Below are 13,872 nucleotides of genomic sequence, written 5' to 3'. Positions count from 1 at the left end.
CGTTACCTGTCAGGTATTTAAGTCCTGTCTGTGTTACGCTCTGTCGGGTCGTTGATGTATTTTTGTCTCGCGTCTTTGTCGGTCCGTTCCGTTGCTGTTATCGTGTCTGTCTGTCAGTCCTGTTGTTGGTTTTGTTAGGAAGATATGTTAGTTTGTCAGTTCCGTTGGTTTGTCCCCTCATCCTCCCTACTAACTAACTAACTAACTACCTTTTCCCCCAAGCTGCATTTGGTCGCCCTGCTCCATTCCGATCCGTGACAGTATTGTATTGCCTTTGCCTTTGTCTTTGCCTTTAACTTTGCTTTTGTCTTTGCCTTTGCCTTTGTCTTTGCCATTGTCTTTGCCTTTGTCTTTGCCTTGTAACTTTCAGACAAATCTAAATACCCAAATTATAACTTAGAAACGGGTGTCATTCATACAAGTCAGATAGTGTAGCAAAAAACCGGAATGGTGTCAGTTTGACACCATTCCGGTTTTCGATAGTCTTGCGGGTAGGTCGGTTCAAGCGTAATAATCCAGAGGTAAAAAATGTGGACGTGTAATGAAGCGGCTTTGTTTGCTCATTTCCCAAGTTTAAGAATGATTCCTCAGCTCACTAATCCTGTGTTGCTAATTATACTGCCATTATATCAATTTATTCATTTTGATTCAAAGGTTAACAAATGTTATGAAAGATCACCCATATTTATTAATTCAAACTTTTATTGTTGTTCATTCCTCTGGTAAAAGTGGTGTACCTAATGGAGTGTCCATGTGATTCCCTCGTTAAGTGCACCTGCATAAAAAGTTTTAGCTCCTGCAGAACGTGAAAGAAGCTAAAACTTTTCACGCAGGTGTGTTTAACGAGGGTCACTTGGAAAACATGTTGGAACGCGGCTCCGAGGACTAGAGCTTGACACCTGTGACTTTTGACCATGATATTTCCCAAATAAAGTGGCCTGTTATTTACACTTGTTTGTACTGTGTCCTCTCTGCATCCGTTGCAGCCTGGTCATCTTAGAAGAGGGACCCTCCCATCTGTGGTCTCTTAAGGTTTCTTATTTCCCCTAGCTGGAGTTTTGAGTTTTTCAAATCAGACAATCAGAAAGTGGGGTGAGGGCGGGTGTGGTACTTTGCATTTTCACTCAAGCTTTTTCCCCAATGAAGTGGCCCGTGATTAGGTACATCTCATGGACACTTCAATAGGTACACTACACGAGGTTAAAAAAAGGATAAAGTGTAGCGAACGATTCTTTTGAACAAATCTTTTGAGTGAACCGATTCTAAAGATTCAGTTTACTTAAAAGAACTGGAATGCACATCACTACTGTGGGAGTTGGCGATTCAGTTTAGAGGCGCTTTACTGCCTTCAAGTGACTCCAGGGAGGTATGACAGATCAAAATGTACATTTGTTGTATTTCACTCTTATTGACATTAGGAGAAATATACCTTCATTGAACTCAAATAACAATAGTTTGCTAAGTTGAATGACTAAATAAAGAGACAGAACAGCTGATGGTGGCAACTTTTTTTTTTTTAACCCCCATTTTTCAGTGTAGAAAGCTTTCCAGCTTACATGCAAAGGCCGTTAACAAATCTAATCTGCAAACACCGATGTAGTGGAGAGGTTAACATGCTTACAAAGATTGATTGCCGCACAAAAGAAGCAGGTGCATTCACTCAAATGACAATCACACTCAGATTTGCATATTCATATTTCAGTATTTCACCCTCCGTACTCGTACGAGATAAATATGATTAAATCCACACTTCAAAACTACCTGAGCATTAGAGTGCATTGCTACATTGATTTGTCATTGCATTTAACCAGGAGTCACATTTCCAAATAAAATGGCCGTCACTTTATTGCACCCACATCTGTGCTTTGCGTGCTTTGCAACTGAGCTATGCAAGGGAAACGCATCCGGCAGTTATTGCATCATCACTGTGTCAGGCCGAGGTCAGTTTAAAAATAGCAGTCTTGCGAGAAATTATAGAGTAACATTCAGACTTACTTTAGCATCAAAAAGTAGCAGACTCAAAGAAATTGACCAGAAAAATGAAAAATCTATTTTCTTGTACTGGACACATGGTAACATATGAATCAACAAAGCATCACTGAGGTTCTAGTCAAGTGTAAGGCACCAATAGTGACTCCAAGGGGAGTTCATGTTGATTTTCGTGTATGTTTAATTCATGAATAAATAAGCGGGAGAGGATCTGTAGACGTCAGCAATTGGACACGACATTCCCGTCACGCTAGCATGCCAACAAAAGCCAACGGCTCGGGTTACCCTCCCCGTCCGTCAGTGACCTGGTAACCCTACGAGTTGGAAATGTAATGCCTAAGGTTGCCAAAGGAGGGCGACAAAACGTTCTGTTGAGGGTTCTCCCCTCACTTCAACATCCAAGTTCTTTGGCACACATGATTTTTGTGCTGGGCGGCTGGCTGGGCGGTGCCATCTAGTGGGGGGGGGACAACCGTAAAGCAATCCTCCAGTCACGTGTGGGCGTTGTTTCATGCAGTGTTTTCAAACATTTCCTTGGCAGGCCAGCTCGCTCATGCTTCCTGGCAGTCACCACTTTCTCAAAAGGGCCCGTTGTCTTTCCTGGCTTGAGTCACGGAGGTGGCGCCAGAGTCTTGGCTTTTGAGCCTGGGCCTGGGCGAGGACGTGGGCGGCAGCGAGAGTCTCCTTCTGACGCAGAGCAGTCGGAGGACCTCGGCCACCTGCGCCTCCAGCGCCACCAGCCGGCCGCCCAGCGCCCGGATGTCGCCCTTCAGCTCCACCTTGGCCTCGTACAGCGCGGCCTGCAGGAGATCCCGCTCGCAGCCGCCGCCGCCAGGCCCGAAAGGGTTCCGCTCCATGGGGCTGCGCTCCATGGGGCTGCGCTCGAAGGAGCTCCTGGAGTCTCCGACTCGGTCGATGCGCAGGTCGCTCTTGGTGAGGCCGCTGTCGCACGAGTCGGTTTTGTGGAGGGCGCTGGCTTCCTCTGTGCCGGCGGCGGCGGCGGCAGCGGCACCGCCCGCCTCCTCTCCGTCCCGTTCGTCCTTTTGGCTCTGGTTCTCTTTGGCTGCTATTTCATCCGACGACTGAGATCCTTCAGTCCGAGCCTCCGCCTTCTTCTCTGGGGGCTTCTCCTGCTCTGGAGCAGGCGCAGTTGATGTGGCGTTTTTAAACTTTGCCCACCCACGAGCCCCTCCTCTGCGGGCGCCCCCCGTCCCCTCTCTGTTGGCCCCCTGGCTCTGAGGCTTCTCCGCACAAGGTGGAGAGCTCGCGGCATCGGCGCAGTTTTGCTCCGACTTGTCGGCTTGGCCTTGAGCTGCGTTGGCAGTCGGCGGCTCCTCCGGTACGCAGTTGCCATCGTGGTACGGCGACGCTTCTTCCGCCGGCTGACCGTCCCTCTGCTGCCGGAACCTCTGGAAGAGCTTCCGCACCGGGTGGTCGTCGGGAATGGAGAGCGCCACCTCATTCCTCTGGCGCTCCTGCTCCCGCTTCACATCGGCGATCTTCCGAAAGATCACCTGCAAATAGGTGAGCGCGTGAGACTTCACAGCTGCAAGTCTTAAGTGCACTGAGTCAGCAGCGATTTGTGCGTGCGCTTGACATCATTTCACTCATGCCTTTTCCACCAGCACAGCACTTTTCAACCCTGATTGTCAAATTTTCTTGTTGTTCAAAAACAGTAAAGATCGCCCGAGCAAAGCAATGCGTTGAAATATTAAAAAGCGGGAAGGAGCGAGCCCCGGAGGAGGTTCTTAATGGAAGTGTGCGGCCGTGATCCAGGCAGGCACATTGCGCAACATTGATGATCATCATTAATAATACTTCTAATGATCATTATTGTCAGACGATTGTCATAATTCATCCGGGTTACCCGTTTGCGCAGGTTGCAGGTGAGGATGAGGTTGCGCGAGAAGGAGTGGGCGAAGGCCGTGTAGAAGTCCAGCACCCGCATCAGCGCGTCCCGCCGGATCACGTGCAGGTCGCAGTAGGTCAGCGCGCGCACGTTGGCGCACGCTCGCGCCATGCTGCTCTCTTTCCAGAAGACGTCGCCGAACACGTCGCCTTTACCTACGCCGCAATTGTTGACGCGTTCCCACAGCTGAAAGCATCCATCCACACATGCAGGCATTTCCATTCTCACCCAGTATGGCGATGACTTCCTCGTCCTGGATGACCTCGAGGGAGCCGGAGACCACGAAGCAGAGCGTGTCCACGCTCTCGCCGACGTGGAAGATGAGGTCGCCGGGTGCGCAGTGCGTGGTCTGGAACTCCACGGCCAGCGAGCGCAGGCAGCCGTCGCTGGCCAGGCGGAAGGCCGGGTGGTCGTTGAACACCTGACGGTTGAGGTGCACGCAGATGTCCGCTCGCATGTCTTTGGGGCAGATGGACAAGACCTGGAGAAAAAGCCGAGAAGAAGCACAGGAGCGGCACGCCCGCCTAGCGCCGTCGTCGTCCCGAGCGCTACCTTGTCCGTGTCGATGCCCTTGGACATGGCCCAGGTGGAGACGATGAAATCCATCACGCGCTCGCTGAGGCCTTTGGGGACCTGGTAGAGTTTGAGGAAGTCGCGCACGTTGTTCAGCATCTCGTGGTAGCGGTTGGTGTTGGTGTACATCTGCTGAAAGATGGTGGTCACGTTTCCGAAGATGGTGGCGTACAGCAGCGCTGAAAGGTACACGCGCACGTCACACGCTAGCTGCGTAGAAGGATACGGGGCGGCAGAAACATTCGCACTTGAGCGGACCCCCTGTCCAGCACCCGGCCGGCCGTCTAATGGGCCGCCTCGAGCCAGTCGAGAGGAACGAGCCGAGGACTCGTAGCTCCTCCGCTCGCTCCTCCGCTGTTGGGTGCCGAGGCCTCGGGCCGCCACGCTCCCTTTTGCGCATAATCGCCGCCGTATCCATTGCGGGACATTTATTGGCGGTAATTGCAGCCTCCTCACACAAGTGAGGAGGGGGGGTTGTCGTGATTTTGCGAGTTGGCCTCCGGCGTACTGGTGCCGTTGTTCTCGAGGGGAGGCGGCGGGCGGCAGTGGATAGGGGGGCAAAGCTCCGAGCGCCGCTGTCACTTTGCGTCGCCCTGGTTTAGTTTACATGATGATGCAAAGGTTGCCACAAAGACCCATTGGGATGAGCTTGACTCATACTCAGGCATTTTTGTTCATGGAATTAGCCTCCGTTCAAGGGCCCAAACATCCAGAGTGCACAAACAAATCGATCTAAATCAGAGTGGAGCAACGACTCAATGAAACGACATTTGCTTTGGGGCATCTTGGCAGTGCGCAGGAAGGACATGGACGCCGTATGTATGTATATACGTACGTAAACGCTACTGTACTGTATATACAGTCCGTCCGTGTACATTTCGTGGGCAACTCCGGCAGCCCAAGAGTGAGCTCCGCTCCGAGCACGCTTGTATGAACCTGCGCTTCAAATGGAATTCCATTCCACGCCATGTCAATTTCAACAGCGCGTTGTGCACAAAGTGGTGGCTCCGGCTGAAAGCTCCCACACGTGTGCTCGACACGTCACTTTTCATCAGGGACGCTCACTCTCCTCCCTCCCCCCTCCCTACTGGGCGCCGGCCGCTTCAATGGGAACACCAGCTCAACGCTGCCTGCGAGTTATTAGCCGACGCTGACATGGTGACATAGGGCCAAATTAACGTCAATCTCGGATTTGGTTTTCCTCCTAGCCGAGCGGAAGGAGCGAGCCGGCCGCGTACTTACATCCCACCATCATCATGGCCACGGAGAAGATCTTCTCCCCGTCGGTGGTGGGCGCGATGTTGCCAAAGCCGATGGTGGTGAGGCTGGTCATGGTGAAGTAGAGCGAGGAAATGTAGAGCGTGTCCTTGTTGGGGCCGCCCTCCCACTGGCCCGTGCCGCTGGCGTTGTAGCGGTACGGCGTCCCGATGCTCAAAGCCAGCTGGTAGAGCCAGCTGTCCTTCTTGATGCTGTTGGTGCTCTCGTCGATGACCTCGTAGTCGCCGATGCTGTACCAGATGCAGGCCAGCCAGTGGGCCACCAGGCCGAAGACGCACACCAGCAAGACCAGCACGGCCGCGCCGTACTCCAGGTAGTGGTCCAGCTTGCGCGCCACCCGCCCCAAACGCAGCAGGCGGATCACCTTCAGCGAGCTGAACAGGCTGCTCAGACCCTGCCAGGCGAGGAAGGTGGCGCGAGTCACAATCATGCGCAAATGTCACGGTCATTCATCGCAATCCGTTTCCCTCACCGGCAGCATCGAGTCCTCCGCCCTGGTGACGTTGCGGTGGAAATTTGCCGAGTCGCGCGGATGACCCGAAGGCATGACAAAGTCCTTAGGAGACAAAGACGGAGCGGCAAAGGTGAGGCGGCGCCACCCGGACCCGGCCTGGCCCGGCCCGGCACCCACCTCTTCGAAATGCTCAAAGGCGTTGATGATGTCGTAGGGCAGGCACGACAGCAGGTCGATGACGAACCAGGTCTTGACGTAGTTCATGCGGATGAGCCTGGCGTCCGATATCACCTCGCCGGCGGGGCCCACGAAGGTGGTGTGGAAGTTGAGCACAATGTCCACCAGGAAGATGACGTCCACCACGCTGTCCAGCACCAGCCACAGCAGGTTGTTCTGCCGGGTGCGGAAGGACACGTTGTAGGGCACCATGATGGCCGTGTAGAAGGTGAGGATGAGGATGACCCAGTCCCACGTGGTCTTGAAGGTGCAGTAGTGCAGGATGATGTGCGGCGGCGTTTTGGGGGCTTCCTGCTTGTACTGGGGGAGGATGTCCGAGCCCAGCTGGAGGGCCTTGCGGCGGCGGCGGGGGGGGGGGAAACACGCACCAAAGTCCCATTGGTCAAGATACACACGCTTGCGCTGGGCGAGCTTAAGCTCTTTGCCGTGCGTCTCTGGGTGCGCACCTCTGCCAGTCTGGACGGCTTGTGGGCGACCTCCGTGTTGCTCAGCGGCGTCATCTGCTGGACCAGGTTGCGATTGTTGGTTAGCGCTCGGGTCAGCCTGGCGAACTTTGTCCATCCTGAACCAAAACAAAGAAATACGTTACAGATGTACAGTTTTCTCAATTGAAATATTCCAGTGTCATGAGTGTTTTTATGAAAACAAACCTTCCTGATTCAATAACCCTAAAAAGACAAATGCATTCCATTTTTGCATTCTATTTGCACTGGTCATGCGTGCGACTGTCCTCATGCGCTCCAACCGTTATTTTGGCTTGACGTATGTTATCGGGGGAAAAAAGACAAGCGGTCTTCGTGGCACGCGAAAGGCCCGAGGACAACATGGCGCTCGGTGCGGCCGCCGCTGCTCGCTGACCCGCACAGGCGACACCTGGTTAGCTGGACGCAGTCTCGTCTGTCTGTCTGTCCGTCTGTCTGTCGCCTTGCTCAACACGCCAGCCTTCCATCGTTGAATCCATCCAAACCTTTTTCCATGCATCCATCCTTTCGTCTTCATCCCTCCTTCCATGCGCCCCTTCTCTCCCTCCCTCCTTCTGGTTGCATCATCACTTGACCTCGTAGCTGGCTGGTGGGAGCACCGGTCTCCAATTCCATTCTCGCTGGGGCCTTCAAGCTTTCTTTGCCTTGAGCGTTTCATTGCAAGGCGCTAATATCCATTCATAATTCAGTGCGCCCTTTCAGCGTTTATTCAGTGGGCTGAATCTTTGCAATGAGCGCACGCTAATACATATATACACGTGGACATGGGCGGCGTCCCACCTCGCGTGGCTTCATCCTCGATGGGCTGCTTGAAGAGCGTAATGTCCCGGAAGGTGCAGAGGAAAAGCACCACCTTGTCGTTCTCATTGCGGATGGGCGCCACCTGCATGTAAAGCCAGATGGGCGTTCCTTGCGACACACACACACACACACATGAAATGAGCAGAAGGTTCCGGTGTGTGTCATTATTAAAGCCCCCCCCCCCCAGGCTTACTGTTTTTGGTGTAGAGCAGCACCTCGTAGAAGTTGGACTCGTAGCTGTCAAAGGTGCGTCGGATGTTGTCGATGGTCGTCTTGTCCGTCAAGTCGCCGTACATGAAGCTCAAAAGAGGAACGACACAAATTATTCTTATTCTCGAATTCCCAAAACAAGGATTCATTCAGCCTTTTATCCTCTCATCCATCCATCCATCTATCCATCCATCCATCCATCCATCCACCCATCATCCAAGCACGTCAACCCTGATAGCTGGCCCAAGCCTCCCATTTCCCAGCTGCACTTGAAAACGTTACATTTGGCAACATGTACTTGCACGAGCTGCTCCTGTGCATGACCTCGGCTCTGTGGTAGCCGGACAGCTTGCAGAATCCGTCGTTGCTGTACACCACCGGCCACTCCACGATCTGCGCGTTTCCCAGCAAGAAGCTGGTTTCTGCCGCACAAAGCAACAACGTTCCGATTGACACGCTATGTATGCAAAAAAAAAAAACATTTCAAGCAGCAATAATAGTTGTTGATAAAATGTTTATGCTGCAGCCTCGGCCTTGATGAAAAATGCATGAGGCGCTGCAAAAGTTCTCAAGCTAGGAACGCTTCAGAAGTGAAACAGTCCTAATTACTTTGGATGTCTCGGGTGTGGGGGGGTGCACTTTAGGGTGGTGTGCAGTTGCTTGAAATACACCAAAAGAAGACCACTAATGCAACAAATGTGTTTTGTTCCGTCTGCATCACAATAAACATCACTAACTAAAGAGGAGTCAACTTTTCATTGCAGCAGTTTTGTCAAAAACCGTGTGGGGGCTGAAAATACTGCACACTTAGAGTTCCTTGGAAATGCAACGCTTCTATTGTCAACCTCATTTTGGAGAGTTGCGTCGCTGCTGGGACGCTTGTGCTGCGAGGCCATTTTATTGCAAAGATATGTATCCACTCAGCACTAATGCAGCCACTACTGAGAGATCAAATAGCAGTAAGTGCATTTAGGATGATGGCACAAGCCAACATACAGTAGAGGAGGCCTCTTCAACTAAGTGGATGCATAATGAGGATGCACCTTGATGATGGGTATGATATCATTAGTCACCTCCAGTGCCCCAAACTCCTCATATCCAATAGGAACAACAATGGCTGTTTCTGAGAAAAAGTGCTTTTCTTACAAAAAATAAATAAATAAATAAATAAATAAATATCATTATTATATTCTATATTTACTTTCCAGCTTCTTCTTAAGTCTTGGTGACGAGAATGTTCTTTTGAATGAAAAATCCAAATAAGCCCAACTCACCACTAGAGCGTCTGACAATATTCTCCAAAAAGGTGTTTTGCGGGGCCACCAGTCCTCTCTTGCCCCCGTGCATGGTGCAGGCTTCAGGGTGGAGACTTGGCACTGCTCGCCGCTGGCTGGCATCAAGCGCAACAAAGCTCAACACTCAAGTGGCAGAGAACTTAAGCAAGTTCGAGGAACGCTTGCAAGACGCTTCCGAATTAGGCCTTTCAAAATAAAGGTCTTAGTGGTCTTCTTTTGGTCATTTAGGTCGTCTTGAAAAAGACCAGTTTTTCCTTTCAAATAAAAACGACTAGGGGAATGTTGCATTGCAGAACCGCGTGTGAGTGTTTAATAACAGGCCACTTCATGAGGGACAATTCATGGTCAAATCTGAACTGAAACTGGAAGAACGAGCAGCACTTCCCTCAATTGCATTTGGTTATTTCTTCATACAACTGCTTCAAGTTCACTCGTATACCTTTCTGGTGGCGTGAATGAGCTTGAAAATGTTTTGTATTAGCTTAAAAAACTTTCGGGAGCAACTTCCGTCAATACTTGTTGAATCCGCCAGAGGGTGCTCGCAGACAAACATTGAACGTGGCGGGGGAATGAGTAAGAATCGAAGAAGAGCTCCGAAACAATGAACCAACGACGAAGAGACCGCCTGCTGCCTCGGACGGAAACGGAACAGGCCGAATCCCGACTTGACGCAGTTAACGGCAACCTTCGTGAACCGGCCGGGCCCCGCTTTGTGATGTAATACGCTCGAACGGACTTTGACTGCTGCGCTGCCAAATTTCCCGCATCGGTCGGTGTACTACTCCAGCTCGGCATTTGCTCATGCTGGCAGTGAGGTGTTCATAAACCGTTGACCCGTTTTTTGTTGTTGTTGTTTATTTTTTTCATTTTTGCTTTCTTCTTCTCGTTAACGGTCACCATGAACTCGCGCAAGTAAGTGCGACGCGACGTAGTTGGACATCATGGCGATGGACGTCGGAAAGACATTTGTGGAGACGTGTAATTATCTCCAGGACCCGCGCCTGGTGGCGAGCTTCCAGCGCCTTTGCGGGGTCCGGGGGACGTTTCCGGACAATGCGAGTGAGCCCCGGAACTGCAGCGACGACAACGACCGCCCCGAGCTTCGAAAGAGGAGCCCTGGGGACGATGCTGGCAACGGGGCGGCGTCCGCGGTGCACGCCAACGGGAAGCCGAGCGAGCCCAGGCCCGAGGACGAAGACACTTCCGCCCGGGCCAAGCCCCTCCGCAGGAACTCGCTGACCGGCGACGTGGGCCAGGAGTTCCTGATCCACAACAAGTTGCTCTTCTATCTGTTCACCTTCGGCACGGAGCTGGGCAACGAGATGTTCTTCATCGTCTTCTTCCCCTTCCTCTTCTGGAACGTGGACGCCCTGGTCAGCCGCCGGCTCATCGTGGTGTGGGCCTGGAACTTGATGGTGGGCCAGTCCACTAAGGACATGGTGCGCTGGTCCCGGCCGGCCTCACCTCCCGTGGTCAAGGTGGAGGTCTTCTACAACTCCGAGTACAGCATGCCATCAACGCACGCCATGACGGGCACCGCCATCCCCTTCTGCCTCTTCATGCTCACCTACGAACGCTGGCAGGTGAGACACGCACGCACTCAAAACAGTACAACGGCAAATATTCAGAGCTTTATTTTGTTCTTCTCTATTGATTTTCTTCGGACAGCAACACAAAGGAGTAAAAGAAAAGATTCAAGTCATGTTAGAAGAATTGATGTTTTATGTCTTATGTGGATTTGTGCGCCTATGTGTGTTTTGTGGAGCGAGGAAGAGATAAGAATTGCAGGAGGTCTTTGTCATTGTTGAACACAGCGCTGCCGCTTCCTGTTAAACTCGCCCAGCACATTCCGATCAGGATCTTAGCAGTTTGTTTGTCAACGTGCAAAGGCGCCAAAACCTTGTGGAGGGAGGCATGCGACGAGACGACAGGCGGCTCGGCTCGGCTCGGCTCGGCGCCGTGACCGTCTTAATGTGTGCTGTTTGCTTTGTATGGCAGTACCCCTTCCTGCTTGGGTTGTCCGTGGCGCTGTGCTGGAGCCTGCTGGTGTGCGTGAGCAGAGTCTACATGGGCATGCATTCGGTTCTGGTAAGTGTCCATGGACATCGGGACCGTTTGTAGGCCGTGCGCACGTCAGTCATTTTCAGTCATCATAAGCGACAAGATGGCCGCAGTGGGTGAAGTGCAAAAGCGCGCTTTTCTGGCTCTTGGTCATCACAAATTTCTAATCTGCTCACGGGAAGAAGCGATAAGATGCTTTGTAGGACCATTTGATTGCTCAGCGACGGCTGTTTATTCATCACAAACGTCATTTATTATTATTATTTTATATCAGTCGGCCGCGCCCGCCGACTGCACTGACCGTAGTGCGCGAGGGACAACGCTCTTTGTCCCTTTTGGTTGGCAACAAATTTCCAGCGGTGTTATTTGCGTTGGCAGGAAGTGATCACCGGCTTCCTGTACAGCCTGCTGGTGCTGGTCTTCTTCCAGCAAACGCTGGACACGATCGACCACTTCTACATGACGCACGCCTACGCGCCGCTGGTCATCGTGGTGTCGCACGTGAGCCTGGGCCTGCTGGCCTTCTCGCTGGACTCCTGGAGCACCTCGCGCGGCGACACGGCCCAGGCGCTGGGAACAGGGGCCGGCGCCGCTCTGGCCACCCACGCCAACTACCAGCTGGGCCTGATGGCCGACCCGCCGGCTTCGGCGCTGCCGCTGGCCCTGCCCCCGCTGGGCGCCGGCTTGGCGGCCCGCGCCCTGCTGCGCTTGGCCCTCGGGGTGGCCGTCATCCTGGTCACCCGGATGCTCATGAAGGCGGCCGCCATCCCGCTCCTCTGCCGGCTGGCCGGGCTCCCCGCCGGCGACGTGAGGCGCGCCCGGCAGCGCATGGCGGTGGAGCTGCCGTACCGCTACATCGTCTACAGCGTGGTGGGCTTCACCTGCTTCTGCGTGGTGCCGCTGCTCTTCAGGCTCGTGGGCCTGGCCTAAGAACCGGCCGGGCTAAGGCCGGTCTACAGGGTGAATGCTACCTAGGCCGTACTGCTGCAACGCCAGGGAGAAAAAAAGTCGGTATTGTGAGAATGGTTTTGTTCTTCTCTTCCATTTGGATCTGCTAAGCGCTGACTCGCAGTGGTGTTCATGATGTTAAAATACGAACCTCATCGCCTTGAAATTGATCGCACTGTGATGTTTTTTTCTGGTGTGGCAGCTTCTGCCTCCAAATCTGGTGATGTTTTACATTCCTGGAAAGCATTTTAGTTTCATCCTGATATGAATCCCCAAAGCCCCACGTGCCTGGCCTTTTGGGAGGATTTTCTGGGCAAGACTGAAATAAGACCCCCCCACCCGCCGCTGAAAATGTAGCCGCCGATTGAGACACTCCAGCGGACGTTCCAAAGGGAAGAGAAACAAAAATGTGTTTTCAGGGTGTTGTGCAGGTTTTTATCGCTGACGCAAACAAAAGCGCTCCGTTGAGCGACGTTTGTCCCGCACCAAAGTGTGTCACTGGGCTGCGTTTGTGCCCAAATAAATCAGGAAACGTAAAATGGTGAAAAGCAGTCCGACGCCAGCACAAAACACTTGTCAGCCTTTGCACGTGTTTTTGAGCATGTTGGCGGAATACAATATTTGGCAACTTTGAATCTTTGACTTCACGACACAGGGTCTTCAAATCATGTCGATGATGATGATGATGCTGTAAATACACCACTGGAAATACTTTTTAAAAAATGTAGCGTTTTCTTCTGTTAGAAATGGCTTAAAAATAAAAAGTTTAGGCTCACAAACGCTCGACAGCACACTGGAGAGGAAAGATTTGGTGTCTTGAAAATATAGAAATAGCCGCTGGCAACTCCCCACGCCATCACATGATGACTTTGTGTCATTTCATCTTTGTTTCTCATTGATTGTGCTACTGTGTTATTTTTGTTTGTTTTTTAGGATCACCATCATTTTGATCCAGAGAATAAACCAAATGATGAATCATGTTTGTAGAAACGCATTTCAAATATTTGAAGTATTTGATTGTTTAATGGTCTGCATAATCGTTACGATGTCACCACTATTATTATTCCTACTTTTTGTATCTCGGGCGTGAATGATGTTTTATGTAAACTTGAGTGCTTTAAGACGGCACATAAAAAAAATGAATTACAATATAAAAGACAGTATTTTTGATGTAATGTACTCTCTTGAATAAGACGGTGTGTTAAAAAAATATTACCAGGATGTTTAAAAGTTCTTGCACTAAAGTGGATTAAAATCTTTACCTCCTTATCTTTTCTTTGGCTGGCTGCACTCAGTGGGAAGGGTTTGACTTGGTTTGGGCCAGTGGTCCCCAACCTTTTTTGCGCCACGGACCGGTGTGTCGTGTCAAATATTTTCGTGGACCGGCCTCTATATATATAAATGATACATTTATGTAAATAAATGATACATTTATAATAATGAACAATGAAATAGAATGAGACGACTGGCATAAAACCAAATATAAACCACATCAAATAAAACTCACCATTCCGTTGAATTAGTGGGAGCACTGAGGTTGTAAGCTGCCCGCGGACCGGGGGTTGGGGACCCCTGGTTTAGGCTCCTTTATTTTGACTCAAACTTTGTCTTTTATTTTCCGAAAACCACTTCCTG

At 51.5% G+C, this 13,872-nt stretch overlaps 2 protein-coding genes across 4 annotated transcripts; one reads left to right on the top strand and one right to left on the bottom strand.

Moving 5' to 3' along the window:
- Positions 1-1,819: 1,819 nt before the first annotated feature.
- On the bottom strand, positions 1,820-9,914 carry LOC148381311 (voltage-gated delayed rectifier potassium channel KCNH5-like). Of its 3 annotated transcripts, XM_088362062.1 has the most exons (13): positions 9,660-9,914; positions 9,208-9,323; positions 8,232-8,355; positions 7,917-8,023; positions 7,703-7,831; positions 6,887-7,002; positions 6,381-6,773; positions 6,222-6,305; positions 5,714-6,143; positions 4,451-4,650; positions 4,127-4,379; positions 3,857-4,053; positions 1,820-3,503 (listed from the first exon to the last, which is right to left on the bottom strand). In XM_088362062.1, exons 1-13 carry the CDS (start codon positions 9,779-9,781, stop codon positions 2,568-2,570), a joined length of 3,207 nt encoding a protein of 1,068 aa, XP_088218188.1. In that variant the 5' UTR covers positions 9,782-9,914; the 3' UTR covers positions 1,820-2,567. The 3 variants fall into 3 exon arrangements, with proteins under 3 accessions (XP_088218188.1, XP_088218187.1, XP_088218185.1); XM_088362061.1 differs by lacking the exon at positions 9,660-9,914 and having other exon boundaries at positions 9,208-9,366; XM_088362059.1 differs by lacking the exon at positions 9,660-9,914 and having other exon boundaries at positions 4,127-4,600; positions 9,208-9,366.
- On the top strand, positions 9,799-13,506 carry LOC148381310 (sphingosine-1-phosphate phosphatase 1-like). The gene is made up of 3 exons (XM_088362063.1): positions 9,799-10,811; positions 11,227-11,316; positions 11,668-13,506. Exons 1-3 carry the CDS (start codon positions 10,170-10,172, stop codon positions 12,217-12,219), a joined length of 1,284 nt encoding a protein of 427 aa, XP_088218189.1. The 5' UTR covers positions 9,799-10,169; the 3' UTR covers positions 12,220-13,506.
- The last annotated feature ends 366 nt before the right edge of the window (positions 13,507-13,872 follow it).

Source organism: Syngnathus floridae, chromosome 19 (assembly GCF_059516105.1).
Source record: "Syngnathus floridae isolate MCC-2025c chromosome 19, RoL_Sflo_1.0, whole genome shotgun sequence".
Lineage (NCBI taxonomy): Eukaryota > Metazoa > Chordata > Actinopteri > Syngnathiformes > Syngnathidae > Syngnathus > Syngnathus floridae.
Note: the sequence above shows the minus strand (reverse complement) of the source record. Positions and strands in the feature narration are given on the sequence as shown.